Here is a 23,899-nt window from a genome sequence, read left to right as displayed (position 1 = left end):
AAACATAACTCGAAAACTATCGAAAGTTGCGGTGATTCGGGTAGCCCTAATGATGCTCTACCTCTGGGCTTCGGCTTGACACAACTTTTTGGGACACCCTGTACAGATCGCCTCACTCTTCACATGGATGTTGTCGAAAAAGAGACTAAAAGACAATATACGAAAATCTGACCTCCCCAAACATATTAGAAGCGTGGGGAGTGAAGGCGAAATCACTCATTTGCCTCTGGTAAATTAAAAAAGGCCATGCTCCTACAGTGGACTGAATAATGATGATGATCAAATCAGAAGGTCTTTAATTTACACCGCAGTCTCGGTGAAGAAACGCTTTAGATACCGAGCGCGATTAGTTACTAAGGCTGAGTTGCACCACCTAACTTTGACCGTAACTTTAACAATGATCGGTGTTTTTTGTATGGAGTTTGACAGATTTTTGACGTTTGTCAAGGTTAAAGTAAGATGGTGCAACTCATCATAATATGTAATAGTGTTTTATACTTGTAATTCTAGGATGTGTTTTCTCTCGAACCGGAATTGCAACTCATTAGAACCGACCAGCGCTTAAAAGTTAAGATTGGTTGCCATCCTTTCTAAATAGCTACTTCACAGTGTCGCACCGTGTTGTGCGTTGTTTATGCGAGAGTCGCTGTGGTCTCAGTGACCAGACGCATTAATACGCCGAGCTGTACGATTAGCCAGTAACCGTGGCTGCACTTGGTACAAAAATACCCACCGAAAACTCCTTTCAAGAAAAGGTTAATTTACAGGTTTCTTTTCATGCCAAGCTTTCAGGGTTTTTTGTGTAACTACCCATGTTTTGTACCCAAACATGTTACACAAGTCGTTGACCTATAATGAAGTCCATTAACTATTTATTCATTTGTACATACGTTTTAAATAAATAAAATAAATATCCTTAGACATTTTACACTGCGCTTCTACTCGTAGTCCCAAACTAAGCAAAGCTTGTACTATGGGTACTAGACAACGGATATAAACATACTTAAATACTTTTTTTTGTAAATAGGTACTTATTATATGTACATAGAAAACACCCAGTCCAATACAAACAAATATGTTCATGCACACAAATGTTTGTACTGTGCGGGAATCGAACCCGCTACATCCGGAATAGTAGTCCGTTTCGAACCACTACACCAAACGGCCGACAAAATGCTTAAGTACTTGCAAAAAAATATGTTTTTTTTATGACTCACAAAAGATGTTTTATCTCTACCTGGTTTGAAAGATTTACCTAATACCTCCATCAACCATGTATGATCTGTAGGTAGGTAAGCACATTCAAACATTTCCCTTACTTATTTGATACTCGTAGCTCTTTAGGCCTAAATATCGAATAATTTCGTAATACCTTTAGCAAACAACTAGGGCGTCAAATTAACAATACCCTGGTAGGAGAGGCGTTCACGATCCGATGCGCGATTCGAAAGACGGCTAAATTCTAAGATTGAATTTATGAGTACCGTAAAATTTGACGAGCTCCGGCTACGACGAATTTAATTATGCATTGTTATTACCTTTTTATTGGACACCGTAAACTGGGAACTTCACGGACATTGTTAATTGGTAATTTATGGATGACCCAGATTAAGGAAAGTCCTATGGAACTCCGTGACAGTGGGTCAAATAAAATACATGGTCTAAGTAAATATCGTACATAAAAGTATTTTTTCCCGTGACGCAGACACTATTGACTCTATGAAGAACTATAAGCCGGCGTCTGAAACTTGATCAGTCTGACGGCTTACATACTTTTCGAAGCCCTATTACAGCCAAGACATAAATGAAAAATCCTGTTAAAAATTAAAGAATACATCTTCATATCAGGTAACGTTTGTAAACTTGCCACGTGTGTAATAGAAAACGCGATATTGCATGGAAACACCTTGTCCAAACCCAATTATCAGTGAAAACGTAACCGTGAGAAAAATACAAAATCCCGGCACTTCTAAGGTAATCGAATTGCTTCGGTAAATAAACGCGGTCCTTCCGATAACTACTTTCTAAAGGATCTGCGGCAAACTTTCGCGCCGACTTCCCAAGTTTCGCCACAAAAACCTTCGGGGCCTATTGAAATCCTTATCTTCAGTATATATAGGCAGCGTGACCTGGCACAGAGATTGATATTAATGGTCGTCCTGTAAAGACCTTATCAGCATTCCGCTGTGGCGGGAAAATCCGTGGGCTTTTCAAGCGCGGTCGCGGTGAGTTTAAGTTTAGGATGTGTGGACTCAATGGTGTTGGATTTTGCGACCGTCTTTGATTGTTGGAATAGACCCTCTTTGTTTTTGTGCCTTCATGTGTATGCATGAAGCGATTGGATAGAAATTATACTTGTTTGTTGTTTACTTGCTGGAGAAAATATAAAGTTTTCACTTTAGTTTCACTATATCAATAAGCTTTTCTTAGCTTACTGACCTTACTTGAGTATAGCTAGGTGAGTCACAGAATTGACAGCTGAGCTGTATTGAACCTCAGCTCATTTTAGGAACGCGGACAATCAGGTCCATTACCCATCATGGCTCACATAGTTAAAGTATGGTATAATCTGTGTCCAGGGCACGAAATAATCTAGAAATAGCTAATCCAGCAGATGTTTTAGATGCGATGAAGCAAACCCATTACCGATCATAGCTAATTTACTTGCATTACCGCGGTCCCCACGGAGCGGTAATTAATTGCACAATTGCGCATTACCGTGATCGTTGCGAGACACATGCTGCCACTAATTGGGCATGCAGGGCAACACCCGGTCTATTGCGGGTATAACCAGGCCTAGCTCACTCCGCGCGGTACATCCGATAATTACCTACAGCGAAGCGCCCCGCCGGCGGGTATTATATCAGTCGAGTGTCATGCGCGCGCTCGTCAGGACGCTGGCGCGTGGCGTGCGTTGTAGTAGTATGATTATTATTCTATGATCGAAGTATTATTTAAAAATGGACATAAAGAGAAAGAAATATTGTGCGGCGTTCGGGTGTTTAAATTCGAAAAGTAATCTACCGGATTTATCTTTTTTTTTCGCTTTCCAAAGATGCTGAAAGGTATGTTGGCCATGTAGGTAATCAATAATTCTTAGGATAGTATAGGAACCTAACCTACTATGAAGGTTTTCCATAATGAATGCATACTTACCTACATACGTACCTCATTACAAATAAGTAGATTATTTTTTCACTAGACAGCAACCCTAACAGCGTAAGAAGAGTTCAGAGGCACGCGATAGAAAGAGACAAAACTTGTAGGTGAATAAAATTGTAGGTACGTAGTGCTGTGCGAGCTGAATTCCACTGTATCGCGTCGTAGCAAGACTCGCATTTATTTAAATCGTCTTGCGGAGTAATCCTTCTGTACCTGTACTATTACTTATTCTGTGGTATAACACCTATTTAGACATAAGGTAGCTTACAACAGACTACCAAATAGGTACTAGATTTATCCCTTCAAGCCTCGCGAATCGAGACATAAAAGATTTTCAATTGTTACGCGGTCATATGCGACCGCTTGAGGATTGATGGGTTATTTGTAAATAATGCTTAGTTGGAGACTGGAGTTGAACAGTACAGCACAATATTTAAAAATTCTGTTTGCGGAAAAATGGTACTAAATGTTCTAATTTGGTATCAATGTAACTCGTTTCATCCACTAGACAAAGGTCTCCCCCATGGACTTCCGTTGGTGTACGAGTATTAGTAGTAGTAGTGTATGTTACATTTGGTAACACTACGTTTTGCGGTCCGTAGTCACCACTGGAGTACTTATGCTTAGGCCCAGCCTTTTTTGCACCATCTTATTTTAACTTGGAGAACAAAAAGCACCGGTTATCGTTATAGTTACCGTTGAAGTTAGGTGGTGCAACTCAGCCTTACTAGCGTACGTACCTACTTACAGGAAAGTACCTCCTAGTTTTTCTATACTTCCAAATCCACATTTAGCGGAGCAAAGAGACTATTACCATAAATTCCCAGTGCTTGCTCTAGCCACCATTTTGCTCTATTCAATGCTGTGTTTAACAAGATTTGTAAATGGTTTGGGTATTGGATAGTGGGCGGGCGAAGACGACTGATATACAGCGGCGTCTCTATGGCGCAGGAAACCCATTGGACAGCAGTAAACAACTGTACAATGAACTGAATATATTGGAAACCTTGATAAATAGAGAGATAAATCTTATACGAATATCTTGTAATTTATATTTTCGAATTTATTTTCTTAGAAAATAATATATTTTTTAAAGATTGATTGAATAATTTAAATGTTCAGTGAGTTAAATTCAATTTTTCTTCTTCATGATGATGATGATGATTATATCTCATAACTTAGCTATGGCGGAAAAGTAATACTAGGCACTGTCAGTGGCATCTTATGAAGTTGTAAGTATTATACTATACATGTATGATTTTGCAATATAAATTTAGTCTGAAATGTAGTACAGTTGCTTCATGACTCGTAGGCGTACCAGTGGTCTGGAGGCGTTACCAGAAGCCGGAAGCGCGGTAATTTATTGTTCAGTACAGGTTAACTCACAGACATTCGCTTGCCAACTAGCTATTGAATTCGAGGGATATATTTTTTTAAAGGTAGAAAAGGTAACTACAAGGTTATGCTTCGTATGTTACCTAATTAGGTATTGTGAAAACTATTACCGATAAACCTGCTAATAAGTTTAATCAAGTTTGACACAAGGGCAAATCTGTTAAGTTCTTTGTGACTATACGCAAAGTTTCCCAAAAAATAAGTCCCATTGCATCTAACATCTATTTGTAAGGAAAAGTGGGTAAGTAACTTGTAAGTTAAAGTTCTTCGTTTAATCAAAACGAAATACTCTTAGGCTGAGTTTCACCACCTAACTTTGACCGTAACTATGACGATAACCGGTGTTTTTTCTATGGAGTTAGACAGATTTTTGACGACCCAGCCTAAGGGTGGGTTGCACCATCTTACTTTAACTTTGACAAACGTCAAAAATCTGTCTAACTCCATAGAAAAAACAACGGTTATCGTCATAGTTACGGTCAAAGTAAGGTGGTGCAACTCAGCCTTAACTTTCAAAGATAACTTATCGCAATGAATCTTTTCTACATGACTCGCTACAACTAATCAAGTAAAACCTACCTTTAATAAATCCCGACTATTTCTCCAAGACTGGACTCCAGACTCCAGGTGCAACAAAGCAGCGTAGTTTATCGTGGATCTGGGCCGTCTCCGGCAGCCAAGATGGCCGATAAGATAAGAGAGGGCTAATTGAAACGTGCGGTGGACAGAGGACAGATTGTAGGGAGGAATGCCCAAGATTTTGTTGAGAAGATTTGAAATTTAGAATTATTTTAAAAGGTATGTAAGAGTTTTCTTGCATTAAGAGCATATACGCCCGTATTCACAAACATTACTATGAGGTCTCACAGTGCGCGTGGACGCAATCACAGAGCTCTATTCAACGCTGTGCGTTCGATATGCTGCTTCACTTAAGCAAGCATCGTTTGTGAATACGGGCGTTAGTCTTTCAAGCTAACATTCACTTTATGACGCTAGATTTAGTTCTATTTTTATCAAACGTTCAATGAAAGTTTTAGAAAATATTAATATTGTGTGCTGTCAAAGAAAAACCTCATCGACAAGACAACTACTCCTACTAACTTACTAGGAAGAAGGTAGATCATGCATAAGAACCTATTCCTATCATACTATCCATTATTTCTTGAAAAATGTATTGCAGATTTCACTAAGATAAACAGCTTATATTCTAACATTTTAAGTCGCACAGTCGCATAACTACGTAATTCAATATTTTCCAAAATATAATATCAATTTTACGTCGAAACGTGTTTTGTTACCTTCCTCGGTCAGCCTCAACCTCAGAGGTCAGTAATTAGAGCGCTCATTAGTTGGGGGTCCAATGGGGGGTCTATGGGGGTCTTGGGGGTCACTCCGTCCTAATGGCAGTTCCACTAATCCCTTGTTTTTGCCCAATTACTTGCTACCCCGTAATGGCTCTAAAGTTTCAGCTTAGCTGACGGTGCACAAGTGAAATCGATAATTTATGATTTAACTTCTGATTTTACCAAATCAATTATTATAGGTACAGTCGAGTTCATTAATATTATTATCAGTGCCAATATTTAAAAATATTGTAGCGCAGCCAATACTGCGCTACCGCTACATATATTTATGAACAGTTTTGATATGATCATATTTTATTGAAATACAGGGTGTTAGGTAAATGGATATATGAGCCGACACTAGCCCATGTTAACATAGGCATATAAATGGTATGGTGAAGTCAGAAAATTTATACCTTCATTTTAATTATTTTATTTTTCATACAAATCGGATTTTACAAAATGTATTTTGTATGAAGATTAAAAAAATTAAAATGATATAAATTTTCTGACTTCACCATACCATTTATATGCCCATGTTAACATGGGCTAGTGTCGGCTCATATACCTACCCATTTACCTAACACCCTGTATATGATCGTTAAAAAGCTACACATATTTTAATACATTGGGACTATGAATATATTAATGAACTCGACTGTACTTACCTACCTACCTACTTACCTACTTTTATTGCAGAAGATAGCTTGTATTAAGCCTAGTAGACCACCGACTTTTAGTTGGCCGATAGTTGGGCCCGATTCTTATTTGTATAAAGAATCGGCCGATATCAAATCGGTGTAAATGTGCGCACTTTCATACCATGTCCATACTGATTAACAGCCCGACTCAACTATCGGCCAACTAAAAGTCGGTGGTCTGCGCCTAGACTAAGGGCTATATTTCACCGGGACACCATGGCGGCGCAACCAGTCGCCGGCTACCAACAAAATGTATGCAGCTCTATAGAGAGTTACTCACATGGTGTCCGTTTGGTTGCGCAAAGCTGCATACATTTTGTTGGTAGTCCTTAGGGCTATATTTCACGGGGACACCATGGCGGCGCAACCAGTCGCCGGCTACCAACAAAATGTATGCAGCTCTATAGAGAGTTACTCACATGGTGTCCGTTTGGTTGCGCAAAGCTGCATACATTTTGTTGGTAGCCCTTAGGGCTATATTTCACGGGGACACCATGGCGGCGCAACCAGTCGCCGGCTACCAACAAAATGTATACAGCTCTATAGAGTGTTACTCACCCGGTGTCCGTTTGGTTGCACAAAGCTGCATACATTTTGTTGGTAGTCCTTAGGGCTATATTTCACCGGGACACCATGGCCGCGCAACCAGTCGCCGGCTACCAACAAAATGTATGCAGCTCTTCTATAGAGAGTTACTCACCCGGTGTCCGTTTGGTTGCACAAAGCTGCATACATTTTGTTGGTAGTCCTTAGGGCTATATTTCACCGGGACACCATGGCCGCGCAACCAGTCGCCGGCTACCAACAAAATGTATACAGCTCTATAGAGAGTTACTCACCTGGTGTCCATTTGGTTGCGCAAAGCTGTATACATTAGACGCGACGCTCAAAGAGTGTGTTATATCTACAGGTACATTTTTTTCGGTAAAAGTGTCAAAATATGACGCTATGACGTAATCTGCCAAATGTTTATCGCGAAGAAATTGCAAGTCGCCAAAAAGCGAGTTTAGCACATTTCCCATTAACTTTTGATGTGACTACAATATTTAATACTAAAGCAACTGCGAAATTTCCCTACGAGCACCACACAAGCGCACAGGGTTGGCGCTCAAATGTAACTAAGTATTATTTTGATCTTATAACGTAACCATACCAAAATACAAATAAAATGCAATGTTTTCAATTATGTTGTAGGTAATTGCAATGTTAGGAGAATGCTTGGGGTATATAACAGGCAAATAAGCAGCGAAAATATTTAATTGTACCTACATCCTTTTTGGTGTTCCTTTATTGCTATAATATTATTGTAGCTAACTTTACAGTATGCTATAGGTACCTTTGCACGTTAAACATTTCAAAACTACTTCTTACCAACACTCATAGATGGCTTTGACTGATGATTAATCGCGATAAGCTATTTTATTTTTATTTTAATATCACTTATTTGTTTCAATAATAATATTTTTATATTCTCTCTTCCATACTGGTAATTTAAGGTTCTGTTAACTTTCACTTGAATAATCTTCTAAATGTTTACATGTATTTAAGATTTCAGGTCTCTGCCAGCCCTATCTAAAGGCATTTCCACGCGGTCGCTTCAAGAGAATTCGCCCTTTGAGCGCAAAGACCGCAGCCTTTTATTATTTCCTATACGCCACTTTTTTCGTATTACACCGAAATTGGATGAAGCGATAACGCCATGCAAAATTATGGTGCGCCAATGAAGATGAAGCGGGAATTGAATCTACATACACTTTAGCACAATCTATCGTGGTAGTTCTGGAAATTTCCGATAATACACATTCACTTCGTGCTCCTTTAATTTTATAGAGTCAGTTAGTAAAAATAAAATTTAATTGCAATTGCTTATCTGTGCTGTGATGATCTTAGTTAAACAAGGAATACCTAAATCCTTTACATTAGTAAAAAAGTAACTAGAGGTCAATCTTGTAACTTTATAATTACTGAGGATACTGTCTGATCATTCACAATGCCTCCAGATTGAAGCTTCTTCAAGTTTTGTTTGGACGGACGTACACAACGTGACCAAGAAAACAGTATACCTAATCGTTCTGAAATTGTCAAGAATCCCTGTCAGGTATCGACTACAGAACTTAGTGGAAAAATTATAATTTTCATTCGAAAATTGTCAACCATGTTAAATTAAAAACACTCGACGAGTTCACAAATTTTTGCTTTGGTGACATTGTGCGCATTTTGTTTACCGAAAATTTCTCTGTTAGCTCGCTTTGGCTCAAATTGTTTGGGATTATTCCAGGTATTACGTAATAAGGTGGAATAACAGCCTGATTCTCGGAATGCCTACATAATAAAGGGCATGAATGCTGTTGATTATGAATTAATTTAAATGTTCTTCAATCTGCTTCAAACTTAAGTAATGGAAATTTTGTGATTCAAAACCACTTTAAGTCTAAAAGTTATTTGATATCAATCAGTGACAGCTATTATGTACAGTAGTAGGTATTATGGACTTTCCATCCACTTTGGATTGTCTTGGAGATTCTATCCAAGACAATCTGGATTTTTTGTGCTATGAGCGGAAATTCACGTAAGTTGCAGGTTCAAATAAATAAATAAATAAATAAATCTTTAGACAATTTCACACTTCGCAGCTAGCCCCAAAGTAAGCAACTTAATGCTTGTGTTATGGGTGCTAGCTTAACGGATATACTACTTATATACTTTTTTTTAAATACATACATATTATACATAGTAACACCCAGACCCGTCACAGAAATTAAAATTCATCATTTCAATTTCTGCCCGGCCGGGAATCGAACCCGGGACCTTTTGGCATAGTAGCACGTTCTGAACCACTACACCAAACGTAAATAATGATTGGTGATTGAAAATGTAGTGATGTGCAGCAAGTTAAGAGCCTCTTCTTCTTGGATGGATTGGAATGGAAACGATCAGACTATGGGCTTACGCATGTTGATAGTATTTATATGAAATGATTTATGCAGCACTTAAGCATTGGAGCAGCATGGGAGATTAAATAACTTGATGAAGATGATGAAAAGCAAGATAAAGTTAGTAATCATTCCAGTCTTCTTGACAGACTGTCAATTTACTTTACAGTGGCTTTGGCCAGCATCGAACTTGCATTCATCTAGTCAAATTAATCGGAAGTTAACACCGCCGGCGCCGACAAATCGCTCCGGGTGAGCTGCTTGCTCAGTGCAGTTCACTAATTACTTGGCCAAATATTTACTTAGCTGAGATTCTGCTTTCTGCAACCAGAGTACGGGTGTAGGCATGCTGTGAGGCTTAGCGGAAGGGGTAAGAAAGTAAGTATTATTAACTGTTATTGTTGAATGGCTGGTTAATAAATTAAGAAAATGTTTAACTACTTGGTTATGCTACTTAAACCATTTTTCAATAATTATATTATTACTAGCCTTCCGCTGGAATTTTGTCACAGAAAAAATGTATCGCGCGCATCCCTGTTTCAAAAACCGGGATAAAAACTATCCTATGTCCTTTCCCGGGACTATGCCAAATTTCATCTAAATCGGTTTAGTGGTTTAGGTGTGAAAGCATGACAGACAGACAGACAGAGTTACTTTCGTATTTATAATATTAGTATAGATGACCTTACTTACTATTTTATAATAAAAACTTAATGTCATTTGAAGGTTCTGGAATGGAGGCCGCGTACCGGAAAACGCAGCGTGGGACGTCCACCTACAAGGTGGACTGACGACATCGTAAAGGTAGCAGGGAAGCGCTGGATGCAGGCTGCTACCAATCGATCAACGTGGAAAGCATTAGAGGAGGCCTATGTTCAGCAGTGGACGTCCTATGGCTGAAATGATGATGATGATGATGATGTCATTTGAAGACAGTTAAATAGTGAAGTTAACATGTTCTTATCATTCCACCCAAAATTGATGACATAATAATTACTAGCGGCCGCCCGCGACTTCGTACGCGTGGATCAAGTTTTACCCCCTTCATCTATCTTACGCGGTTTAGATTTTTTCATACAATTTTTTTTCCCGCTATCTCCTGTTTCGGTGGGAATTTTGCAATATCCTGTTGTAACTAAGCTTTAACTTTACTAAGGTACCTGCATGCCAAATTTCAAGCGTCTATATTACGCGGTTTAGATTTTTTCATACAAATGTTTTTTCCCGCTAACTCCCGTTCCCGTGGGAATTTTGCAATATCCTGTTGTAACTAAGCTTTAAGTTTTCTAAGGTACCTGCATGCCAAATTTTAAGCGTCTATCTTACGCGGTTTAGAGTTTTTCATACAAATGTTTTTTCCCGCTAACTCCCGTTCCCGTGGGAATTTTGCAATATCCTGTTGTAACTAAGCTTTTAGTTTACTAAGGTACCTGCATGCCGAATTTCAAGCGTGTAACTTAAGCGGTTTAGATTTTTCATACAAAAGGATTTTCCCGCTAATTCCCGTTCCCGTGGGAATTCTTAAGTATCCTATAACCTGCCCAGGAGTAAGAAGAATAATTGTACCAAGTTTCGTTAAAATCCGTTGAGTAGTTTTTGTTTCTATAAGGAACATACAGACAGACAGACAGACAGACAGACAGACAGACAGACAGACAGACAGACAGACAAAAATTTTACTGATTGCATTTTTGGTATCAGTATTGATCACTAATCACCCCCTGATAGTTATTTTGAAAATATATTTCATGTACAGAATTGACCTCTCTACAGATTTATTATAAGTATATAGATTATTAACTTTTCCAATCGCTTTTCCTACCATACCAGCACCCTCTACGCAAAATGGAGTCTTCTCTACAGTAAAAGTCGAGCTCTTGACAGTTAGCTAGAGATTACGGGCTTAGAAGTAGATTAGTGCGGGCTAACTGTAGTTTATCCAAACAACTAATCATTGGTTCAAGTGAGTTCTAAGTGTATTACGGTAAATATTTTTGTTTTGAAACCATTAAACTTTGAGTCAAATAAATAATTATATTTCACTCTTGTACCTTATTTTTTTGCGGGGCTTTCGTTTATCTTGAGTACCAAAAATTTTAGCTTGAGATAGGTAGAGCCTCCTTTTCAATACTACAAAACTAGGCAGTTTTAAGAATTTAGGCAGTTTTCCAATTATTATCCTCACCAAAAAAACTAACTGTAACAGAACTGTATTGCCTCCATTCCTGCCAACCTCTGAACAGTTCGGTTTCACCCTCCATTGAGCATCGAACTGGGGTCTCACACGACACTGCATCCATCACTGCTAATTGAGTAATGGCCGATAGGACAGGTTGATTGATCAGCCTAAATATGACGAATCTGTCTGCCACGCAAACTTTGACTACGTTAGGGTGCGTGAATCTGACGCGCGTTATCGTGACACACGATAAAGTACATGTCAATATCACACACTCGGTATCGTCGTAGCTAGAACCACACTAGAACTATTTATTGTTGTTGTGTGGGCACACACTTGCACATGTCACCGTAAAATTGTGAATTCCGTCAGATTATAATCTGACGTAGTTAAATTACAATCTAACCTAACCTAACCCACTGTTAGTTTACAATCTAACGCGTTATATTATAAACTGACAGAGTTCACAATTTCACGTTGACACATACAAAAGAAGAAAAAAGTGAAGGGTTAGTTTTTTTCTTTTTCAAGCCTACGTATGCGGCTGCTGGCCACTAGGTATGTAAATTTATTTTTTATTTGACCGCAATAGCGACTGTCTATTGTTTATTTTTCGAACCATTTTCACAGAATATACGCATTACATGTATTTTTTAGGAATTTAAAAAATAGGTAGTAATAATTCAAATGTCTATTCCACAGGGTTGACATGAAAATTTGAAATGAAAATTATAATATTTCAATTAATTTTTAGCGTGATTTCCTAATTTTAACATAATCTAATAACGCAATCTGAAATGATGTCCGACTCTTTTATTTTGATACTGCAAGTGCCCAACATTTCAAAATTAATTATAGTCATCAAAAGTACTCTGTACAAGTCAGTTACAAACTTATGCTTAATCACTGCTAACTAACCGTTCATTTTAAACTCCAAGTCGCAAAGTTGGGCCATTACCAGTTGAAGCGCAAATATTTGATCAAACTCAAAGGTGTTGGGATTGGCTCAATTTGACCGAAGCACGCGCGCTGCAGACGAGCTGTTGTATGTTGTCATCGGTACCTTTGCGCTTTTTGGAGACGTGTGTAATTGTGCTTGGAGACAAGAAAGTGATAAATAGGTTACTTTGAAGTAAGTTTATGGTACTTTGAATTTAAGTAGAGGTAAAAAATTTAGGCCAAGTTGCAACGACTTTCTTAAACTTTAACAATAACCGGTGTTGTATGGAGTTTGACAGATTTCTGACGTTTGTTAAAGTTAAAGTAAGTTGGTGCAACTCAGCCTTAATGATGCTTTTGGCACTTTGCTGCATTTTTCTGTGCTTTCCCTTTATGGAGACGTGTGTAATTGTGCTTGGAGACAAGATTTGTGATAAATATGTAGGTTACTTTGGAATATAAGGCACTGAGAAAACAATTTTTTATGAAGAGGTAAAAAGTTTTTACGATGCATTTGTCGCTTAGCTACTATTTATTTTGATTTGTTGTGTTACTCACTCACTAAATAAAATAGTTTTATTAACCATAATCATTTTAAAAACTACAAACAGTCGCTTAGCTACTATTTATTTTGATTTGTTGTGTTACTCACTCACTAAATAAAATAGTTTTATTAACCATAATCATTTTTAAAACTACAAACAGAGTTACATCTAAAAAGTAATAAAAATCAAACTTATCCGCAACTTTCACGACATCTTATTGAATTTCAATCAGCTTCCTTTATTTTATTGCAGTTCAGGGGAAAAGTTTCTAGTCTAACTAAAACCTAGGTATAGTGGGCAATGAAACCTTGTATATTTCCATGATCGCTGTATCCACGATTTCGATGCAGACAGAGGGGTTGATATTTTAAAAATTTGTCGCTCTTATCTCTTGAGCGTTATGCGTTAAAATCCAACTACAAATTGTCAAGGTACGCATTTGTACACACGCTACAATAGAACTTGTTTATAGTAAGCTCGAACCCGCTGAACATTACGGGATTCATCATAGAGTCGTGTTATACATTTTGAAATAAACAAAGGAGCCCAAGATTCATTACTCTGCAAAATGTATATCATGTAGGAAAATTATGCACTAAAGGGCTTCGTTATTGGTGCATCCTTCGGAGGAGGCATCCTCCTTCATCTTGATCTACTTGAGGGTCGTGAGTGACACACAGGAACTAATCACAGAGCTCTATTCAACGCTGTGCGTTCTACTTAGCATAGCGTTGCTGCTTCACTTAAGCAAGCGTCGTTTCTGAATACGGTTCTATTCTGCTTATTTTTTTGTTCCCGAAAACATTGATCCTACTTCACACACGTTTCCTGTGGCACCACATGCATAATTCGCCACAATTTTTGCCGGTGGCCATAAAGCGGGCGATTTTAAGCGCACTCCAAAGTTTTATTTGCGCAAGTTATTGTTGATTCCTCGCAGTCGCGGTTTTATCGTGGTTTTATCGCCGATTAAAATCGAATGAACGTTTTATCGCGTACGTGCCGTAACCGCGGGTTAACGATCCGCTCCAATGTTACAACGTATAGGATTGTGTCTTGATAAATATTTGCTTGAGAGGCAGGATAACATGCTACGTGATTCTAGATAACAGAAAATAATATCCTAACAATTTTCTCAATGTTAATTGCGAGATTCATGAAAAATAGCTAATATTTTTGAGCAAATAATGCATTTCATTTGTACCTACGTACTCGTACATTATACCTATTTTTTATTCAAATACTCTACTTTTAACGAAATGTCGAAACAACAAACATACTATTAATTTTGACAGAGCAAATAGTTATAAATCTGTTGCACCATCTTACTTTAACTTTCCGCAAAAGTCCGAAAAAGTCTATCAAACTCCATACAAAAAACACCGGTCATTGTTATAGTTGCGGTTAAAGTAAGATGGACTCAATGAAGAATGGATTAATTAAATTATCGCCGGGCAATCTTTAACACTGTCCACCGTGCCTCGTTAAACACTCGACATTGGCGAAACCAGTGTGCTTCAAATACGCACCATTGAAGCCATTAAACAGAAAAATAAAGTACTCAGCCTTAAACTTACCAATCCCTTTTCGGTATGTGTTTACTCATACCAATCGGCGTCGTCTGTACTGCAATTTATTGGAAACGTCTTCAGAAGTCTTCTCTTAATTAATTTGAGATCTGAACGAGTCGCTGCACTATATTGTCTTCGTCTGGAGTGCCCACATTTTTCCCCCCTAAAATAATTAAATTCCTGCGACGAATGAGTTCTGATAAAACGGAACGTTTCGTCAGTTGATTAGGCGAGGATCAAAGGTTTAGCGATCTTTAGTCGTAAGCGAGTTAGCGATCGTTAAAGACGCTAACTTCGGACGCTGCGGGGCAGACGTCAATCTTGAAGTTACATTTCTATATTGGCTGTATATTTATATCTTTAACATTTCCGTGTCTATTTACATCCACTGGATAGGGCCCAAAAGATAAGGAGACGTCACAAAGTGCCCCTTACGGCTACCTTTTTTAAAAATTATTTGTGACGTTCATAAGTGCCAAAATACTGGTAAAAAAAATGATTTGATTTGTTTTGAGAATTTGATATTACTCAATATTATGACTTAAGCTGGAATTCATCAATAGATAATTAATTTTAGTGCCCACTACAGAAATGAATACTTACCTTTATTTAATTTTACAAAAGACACCACAAGATAAAACTTCTTGGTCATCTTATTGCACATTTATGGTACGATGTTGCAACAGAAATGTACTATTGATCGTACTACAACGGTGCTACAAAAATTTACATGTGTAAAATGATTTTAATTAAAAACTTTTAGTAACGTATTAGTCCGTAATAATTAAAAGACAAGAGCTTAATAGCAGAAAGACGATACGGCGTCGGCGCCGACATTTAGCGGTACATTTTCTGGTCGTTTCAAGTGAAAATTGCTCGAAAATTGATACGTCTCTTGCGGAAAACAATTAGAGATTCTGGGGAAGTAATGACGCAATAATCCGAGGGGCCTTTGACCGAGGGAGGGTTTTTTGAGGGTACCCTACGATTAACATGCGATTTAAATCGCCTACATGATACAGGATATACGAGTAGCTACCCTAACATAATCTACGCACGAATAATATCTTTTTAATAAGCTCGACTGCCATCCAACTTATTCATTGATTTCATGGTGATAGCTGGTGCATGTGAGCTCATCTTCTATCGAGGGTGTAGCATCGTATCAAAAATGGTACTAATTCTGGGACTTTGATCTGGATATTTTCTTTAATTTTTGTCATTAAAGCGTATACGATGGAACTTTTACAGTAGGTAACAAGGCTGGCAAAACCTTATAAATAAGTGTTTAATTTGAACTCTTATTTTAAGATTGCATGAGCTTACTTTCTATTTTCATAATGAAGTGAGTATAACATAAACATACATTTGTCGTATATTACATGTACATCTAAAAACCTTTACTTCTATTATCACCTCAGTATCGCCATTTTAGCGCATCCTTTCATCTAAACCCCGACCACATCCAACGGCTATTTTTAATAAAATCAAAACGGTCATTGTTGGCGCCATTTCTATCATCGGGCCCATTCAGAGCGTTTTGTGTAAAAATATGTAAAGTGAGTGAAAAATGGAAACATCACAAACACTGCCCTCCCCTCCCGACGCATTGTCACACTACCTCCCTAGAGCGGGAAAACGACAAATGACATAGAATAGTTATGGTCGCAGAGAAGACGAATGATAGCGATCCTCTGTTGATCCACTAATAGCAGCCTGTGGAAATACACGTAGGTTTTAGAGAGTGTAGGGACTGGCCAGTAGTATTCTTGATTAGGGAATGCCATATAACCTGCTTCAGTGGTAGAGATACTGAAGTTACACGTAAATTGTACTGACAGGCTTAAAGTACTAGTAGTAAATTGTACTGAAACATGTTCCAACGCGTAAAAAAAGGTAAAATAATCAAATATGTTGCAGTTTATCACATTTGTGATAAATATTTAATCTGTGAGATTCGACTTGCATAAAAAATTAACAAAAATCCCTGGGACTCTTCATATTTCGTGGAAAGAAGCTATTGGTTAATTAAAACATTTAATCAGTTCATTTACCTAAGGGCTGATTTTTCAATAGTCGGATAACTTTATACTTGAGAATAAGTTTGGCACATTGACAGTTTCAGTATGGAAAATATGTCAAAATGACAAGTTTATTCTTCAGATAAAAGATATCTGACGATTGAAAAATCGGCTCTAAGTCTATCTTAACAGCTAAACCATCCTAAACTAGATTAGGCTTGAAGACTACTCCAATTACTTTAAGACTAAGTTGTACCATCTTACTTTAACATTAACAAACGTCACCCAAAAGCCAAAACTTCAAATAAATATCTGATAGGGTTATAGTCACGGTTAAAATAAGGTGGTACAACTCAGCCTCAGAGATTATGTCAATCCAGTCTGGAACTGGGTTGTTCTGACCCTGTATGATCTTTGCCGGCTTATAAAGGCCGGATATGGCGGAAATTTTTCAAAAGTTGCTGCTTCCTGCCTGCTGATTGTATGCATCCAAGTGAGAGAGCGATTTTTATCGCGGCCCTTCTTCAAAAGGATAGCAAGCTGAAATATGTACAAACTATATTTTGCAAAATGAAGAAAACACAAACATATCGTATTTACACACTGATACAAAATTCCTTTGTGCCTGATGAACTCTGATTCTGATTTTCCCTTTTTGTCTGCATATTTTTTGTTATGTACCTACTTGTCTACAAAAACTTGGGTAATAGACTTCAGGTGCTTTTGTAGGCATCTGAATGTTACTGAAACAAGTAATCTTCAAACCTTAAAATAAATAATAACTTTTATAGTAAAATTTCCTTTTTTCCCTCTCATGGACTTATCTTTTTCATACCGAATATTGTCATGTTCCAAGGTCCAATCAGCCTAAATCTAAAACAAGACTTATAAACGATTTAGCGATTTAGGCCCCAAAACGTAAAAAATACACCAGTCATTTTCGCGTTGATTGATTGAATTCTATAGAAACTGTTGACAAAATATATTGACACCAAACATGATGTATTTCCAAGAGAAAAACCGTAGATCAGTGGAAGGGACGTCTTCGAGTCGACAGACAAATGAAATGGGAAAATTGAGTGTTTTTCCGTGTCAGTCTCACGGTTCATAACACCGTGCCCCGTTCATGGGATTGGCCATGGAACTCAGTAAGTAATGTAAAATACGTTTTTTAATACTTGAAATAACTCTGCAGTCCAATAAAGTTTTATCTTTTAATGCATTTTCTCGTGAATTTTCACAAAGCCTTTAACTCAATTCATTAAGCTCTGACATACAAGGTGCTAATTTAATTGGGCTCTTCATTTGTACGAGCGCAGTTTCATTATTACGAATAACATTTACTGTAAGGAAAATACCTACTCAATTTTTTTTCAAAACTATTGTTTTCTTTTTGTTGTAAAACATTAATAGCGGTTAGCAGAAATATTTTAAAATCAATAAAAATCAATGCTTTTTTTCTCTCATTTAAGTAAGTATCTTTGTAAAATATAAACCACAATCAAAGGTTTGATTCAACTCTTTTGATTTCGAAACATTTTTTGACATGTATTTAATGATGAGCACCTACAATATGAGTAACATGATTATCTTAACTCAAGGCTAACATCCAAATATGATATTTACATCTCTTACAATTGGAAACATAATCGTAAAGACCTTTAGAAAAGGTATTTTTGTTGAAGATCAAGAGACATCGTTAGTGATGCACCACGAAACGCGATACGGATCTCGTTATATCAATCTCGCTTGACAACTTAATGGATTATATAAAACGTTTCAGGGGCCCAACTAGAACGCGGCCTTAGGAGGTAAGGCTGGGTTCAGACGGTGAACGAAGATTTAAAAGGTAAGTGCAGTTGACAACTGATAAGTGATATTAAGGCAATGCATAATGTGTAATCTTTGATTTGTTTAACATCATATCAGCTAAGTGCATCTCACTGATGTCATATACATATTTGGCCCAATTAATTAAATAAGGAAATTATTTTTCTGTTTTATTCTTTGGAATCAGATTTTTTTAATTATTAATGTATGAGTAAATGGGTATTATAAAAAAAATTTAGGGGTCAAGATTTTCCAGCAAAATGTTACATGGAAATCCGTGTATGTTATAAAACTAGCATATCCAAAGTTTTTTCATTGGCAAATATTGAAAAAAAAAATGTTTTAAAAATTGTATCCTCGTGTGCACTAAGCCTTAGAACTAAAGCTGTCTTCACGTTACTTGACTTCGATAATAATGATTGGCGTTCGACTTTTGTTGATGGAATCGCAAATGGAATAACTTTGTTTTTTCAGCGACCATTTATTTTTCCCTCGTTTGCATGTCTTTTCATTTATCACTGCAATTTTCTCGTTAAAGCCACGCTTGAAACAAATATTGTTTTGTGTTTAAAAACAACACAAAACCTATTGGTAATTCAAATTAAACTTTTTAATTCATACTAATATTAAAATAAAACTAATGTGGGATTCTGTGGAGAGATTTAAAGCAGGCAGTGTGCGCAGTAAAGTAAAATACAATGACATGAAATGTTATAATATTACCTATTCGTAATATTAGGTATTTTTAGGTGGTAAGGTTGATTAGATGAAAACAAAATATTGACTACATTTTTATTAGCACTCTTCATCCTCATCAATCTTTAAGGCACCCATACTCAGAGCCTATTATTAAATAAAGAGATGGTAAAAGTCCCATAGGTGCCCTCGCCAAGTCGACGCTGAATCAATCCCTTGGATTTACTGTAGAAATCACAGAGGGATAAAAGCATGGGCCAAACAGGGCTGCTCTGTAACAGTTTACGTAGTTTCGAGCCTATCTGTCACTGTCGCTTATGCTGGCATCTCCTTTGCATGAGAGAGATGGAAACATTCGAAACTTCGGATAACATTGTTGAGAGTTAGTATAGTGTACGTACTCGTATAGTCTTGTCGCAATCAGAGCTCAGATAGTTACCCAAAATATTTTTAAAGGTTTATAAAGGACCACCTATAGAAAATAGGATTACTGTATACTTAGCCTAAATACGTCACGGTTTGCGGATAAGTAAGATGTTTTTCGCAATTTAAACAAAGTAAATATTCACCGTGTCATGTATCCCCGCTCCATCGAACCTGATAAGAAAAAGGTAGTTATTTAACCATTTACTCGTAGGTACATGCTGCATAATTTTTCATATATCACTCTTACCGTATAAACTCGTAATAACACATTAAAACCGGGATCTAAGAACGTCGCCCGTTTATTATGTATGAACAGTTATGTCAACAAGGAATTCAAATGAGCGAAAATATTTTTTTATGCGTTTCATGTTACCCAAAGCTGGGAGCAGGGTAAAGTCAACACACATCAAACTATACAGTTTTGTTGCAAAACAGCACCTGTTACAACGACTTAAGATGCCCCAGTGTCAAGCTTGACGTGACACTGGTACATAAAAGTTAACCGCCGCGTGACGCCGCGGTGTCCTAAGAAATGGGCGTAATAAGAATTTACTAGCCTGTTTAGGCTATAGTGGACAATGTGGACATAGCAAGGCTTTGTAAGAAAATGCGTGAATATAAAACCTTGGACTAGATACTTCGGGTTTATGTAGTACAAAATACAAAGAAGAGTTTCGGAACATGTGAGCAGTAGAGCTATAAGTATTTAAGTTTCGTTATTTTCAATGTTTTTATATTTTTAACTTAAATCCATGAAAAAAAGAAGTATAATAACTTTTTTGAGCTTGTAGAAACTAGTTACTCGTAAGTACAAAAACAATATATCAATTAAACAACCAAAGATAAAATGTAACATTTTCAACACTTATTTTTATTCTATTACGGTTTGATTTAAAAATTAATTGATATGTTTGCTTAAAAGATGAAAATGTAGAGTTAATATTTTGGTTTCAACGGGAGGAGAGGAGGCCATTATAACCCAAGTTCGCTATCAAAATTAACTCACCTAAAATGGCGCATTTATTGAAATGCTTGGTTCGGGTCGAGTCAATGACTATCGGTGAAGTTGGATATTAACATAAAACATCAGAACTCGCATTAAAGTGTCCAAATTCCCCCGGTCCCCCTCGTGTTCCGCCCCTGCCGCCTCCGAGATCGGGGAAGCGCGGGACAGCGGGACTTAGAGAGAGTGGTCCAAGATGGATAATTGTAGTAACAGATAATTGTGAGTGACAGTATGAAATTATCTGACACATTTCGGGCTTTATCGTGCATCAATCAATGAAGAAAGTTTTTCTGGCTCAGGATTTTTCTTTATTTTCCTATTTTTTTTCTTGTACCTGTAGGTATATGTATGTGATTGGTATCTAATCTGTAATACGTGTTACCTGAAACTCTTGTAAGTAGGTAGGCTTAGCTTATAGTAATTAATTTATTACTCTTCTATCATATGGGTTGTTATGACTGAGATCACTACCAGGCCTGTTCATCTCCGCGAGTTTACATTGAAAACAAAACACGCACGATGGCCCACCTACAGGATACTATTCGACAAGGCCTCACATACGAGCGAACATTGACTCACGCACGCGTATTCTTGTGTATGATGGAAGAAAATAAAGAAAATGGTGTACTAAATACTGTGCAGTATTTAAATGCCTAAATAATAATAAAAACACAGAATGTACTTTTATAAGTTGCCTCAAGACACTGAGAGATAAATAAGTAGTTAATATTATTCATGATAATTCATGCTAAATCATGTATTTCCTCCGCCATTTTCCGCAGTTTGGCACCTCACGTCACATCATTTTACCGAAGTCAGCCCTATAGCTTCGGCGCAGTGCCGATCACTGACGTTTGTCAACAAAATGGTGCTTGAATCTTGAGACAGGCTAAATTACACCATATTGTTAATGACATTGAGCATACATTTTTTTTAAATACCTTCGCGAAGTAAAACTTCTGTACGTAGTACTTATTATTATTCACTTCTTTATAATATACGATCAAATCTTTCATGTTTTTAATATTAGTGTAGATTTTATCATCAACTTAATAGCATTCTGATTTGAGTCAACGATTCTTCTTATAACATACGCAATCATTTCTGATTTACACCTCAATATTTAAACATAATATATTTTTACACTATTTGTGCCATCTAGAAATTAAACCCGTTCAGGGTTAGAGATTATTTCTTGTTCGAGAGTTTATCACATTGTTTTGATTTTACAAATCGTCCGCCTATCACTTACCCCGCCGCCCAATATTACAGCAATATCTATATTTTATTCAGCTACACCGAAACAGTTGAACAATAAAATAATTATCATCTATCGCCAAGTTTTATGTGCTGGAAGGATCGGGGGACAACTTTTGGTGCTTCGTATTGACGATCAAAGAAAAAGTTGTCATCGGCCAGTCGAGCGGAAAGAAAGTTAAGCGATTAGTAGTTGATACGAATTTAAAGAGAGAATAGTTAGTGTACACGACAACTTACTCGACTAGACTTGTTGTGTTCTATAACCTGTAGCCATCATGAAAAGTTACTATTTCTAGAACAAAGTTTTTCACCTGCTGAAAAATTTTGATTTCGCTGATGTAACGAAAAGCGACAGAAAACGCCTATATTTTTAAGCACTGTCTACTACTGGATTCTACAAAAAGGATTTACCTAGGACCTACGTAAATCCGTTTTATAGAATTTTTACCTAAGTTATATTGAATGTAGCTTACACAAGAGTCACAAACAATAACACCATTTCTTCCAGTTCTTCATGAAGTTTTAAGAAAAAATAAGAGTTCAGTTTAGCTGTGCCATTTTGAAACATTGTTTATTGTTTTGGCAATTCCGCATTAATGTTTAAAAACCCTGCCACCTCCCACGTCATCGCTTAGCTTCCTGCGGGATCCCATGATAGGGACGTCACCGAATCGCCCTTCGTCTCATCACAGCCCTTCGGAAGCGACGCATGACGTCACCTTTGTCTGACAGCCGACGACGCGGAAACCTGCAGATTTGTTGCGCGACGGGATGCAAGGAATGCACTATGTAGCAATGTAGAAATACATATAGGTACATATACGAGTATGTACATGCGTTTCCTGCAAGGTTCCTTTCTTCCAGTGAATGGTAGAGGCGTTTTTTGAAGCGTGGAATGACGAAAATTTTTTGGCAATGTAACGTGAAGATTTAAAAGGGTTACAGTTAGGTATGTAGAGTCAGTTATTTGCAACAAGAACGACAAAATAGTAAAAGATACGAAAGGTTAGAGGTCTCGGGTACTTTGTGTTTGCTAGAAGATACTTTCTTTGATACGGTGGTCGGTATAATTGGAGTCTTAACTATAAAGTGTTATTTCATTTCGTCTTGTTATTTGCCTACAAATTAATTAGTATTTTCAATTTCAATAAGTAGGTTAAGACCTACATTATTTTTGAAATTAACTTGGAATCGATCTTTCATCAACACAAAAATAGAAACTTAATGACGGTTTATCAATGAAGAATCAATATTTGATTTTCCCCGAAACAACTTATTCGAACAAGAACAAAATCAGGAACAGAACAATACTAAATAATGACTAATGCTTCCACCGTTCGCTCGATAAAGTATTTCGCAATCAGTGACTTTTTATGGTATAACCTTCCGTAAGCACCCTAAGTGTGTGGTAAGTGGCGTGATGAGCCATTCAGGGACGAAACAATCTGCAATCAACCGCAAACAAGGGCTGTTTGGCTCAAATCCCCAGAATTAGGGACAATTTGTTCGTTAACAAAATGTGAGTTAAATGGGAGATATTTTTTTTTATATGGCCTGAGCCAAAAGTCTAGGTTTACGTGTTTTTATTTTTTGGGCTGTAATTTTTCTTAATAAAACAAAACAACAAAAATGCGGTAAAATTGGACCACTTTTGTCTTGTGAAATCGTTATTTTGACATTTTACCTTGTTTACCTTAACAAAAACAAAAACTGTGTCAACATGTAAACCGATAAAACATCAGCTCCAAATCAGATGTTAAAATATTAAGGTTCATAATCAAAGTGCCAGATAGACATCTAGTTCAGTCGGACCTACACAAAGTGATTTTACACTTTTTTAAAAATATACTTACCTTCATCACCACTTGGTTGACGATATTATAGCCCACCAT

General features: G+C 37.1%; 1 protein-coding gene across 1 annotated transcript in view; it reads right to left on the bottom strand.

Moving 5' to 3' along the window:
* Positions 1-23,899, bottom strand: part of LOC114360877 (probable 39S ribosomal protein L24, mitochondrial) — a 63,768-nt gene extending 39,869 nt beyond the window's left edge. The window contains exon 1 of the mRNA XM_028315723.1: positions 23,861-23,899. Coding sequence (XP_028171524.1) covers positions 23,861-23,899 — 39 coding nt within the window. The remainder of the gene's footprint in view (positions 1-23,860) is intronic.

The sequence above is a fragment of the Ostrinia furnacalis genome, unplaced genomic scaffold, assembly GCF_004193835.3.
Source record: "Ostrinia furnacalis isolate ACB-3 unplaced genomic scaffold, ASM419383v2 OfSCF5217, whole genome shotgun sequence".
In the NCBI taxonomy this organism is placed as follows: domain Eukaryota; kingdom Metazoa; phylum Arthropoda; class Insecta; order Lepidoptera; family Crambidae; genus Ostrinia; species Ostrinia furnacalis.
The sequence above is the reverse complement of the archived record's forward strand: the minus strand, read 5'-3'. Positions and strand labels throughout refer to the sequence as shown.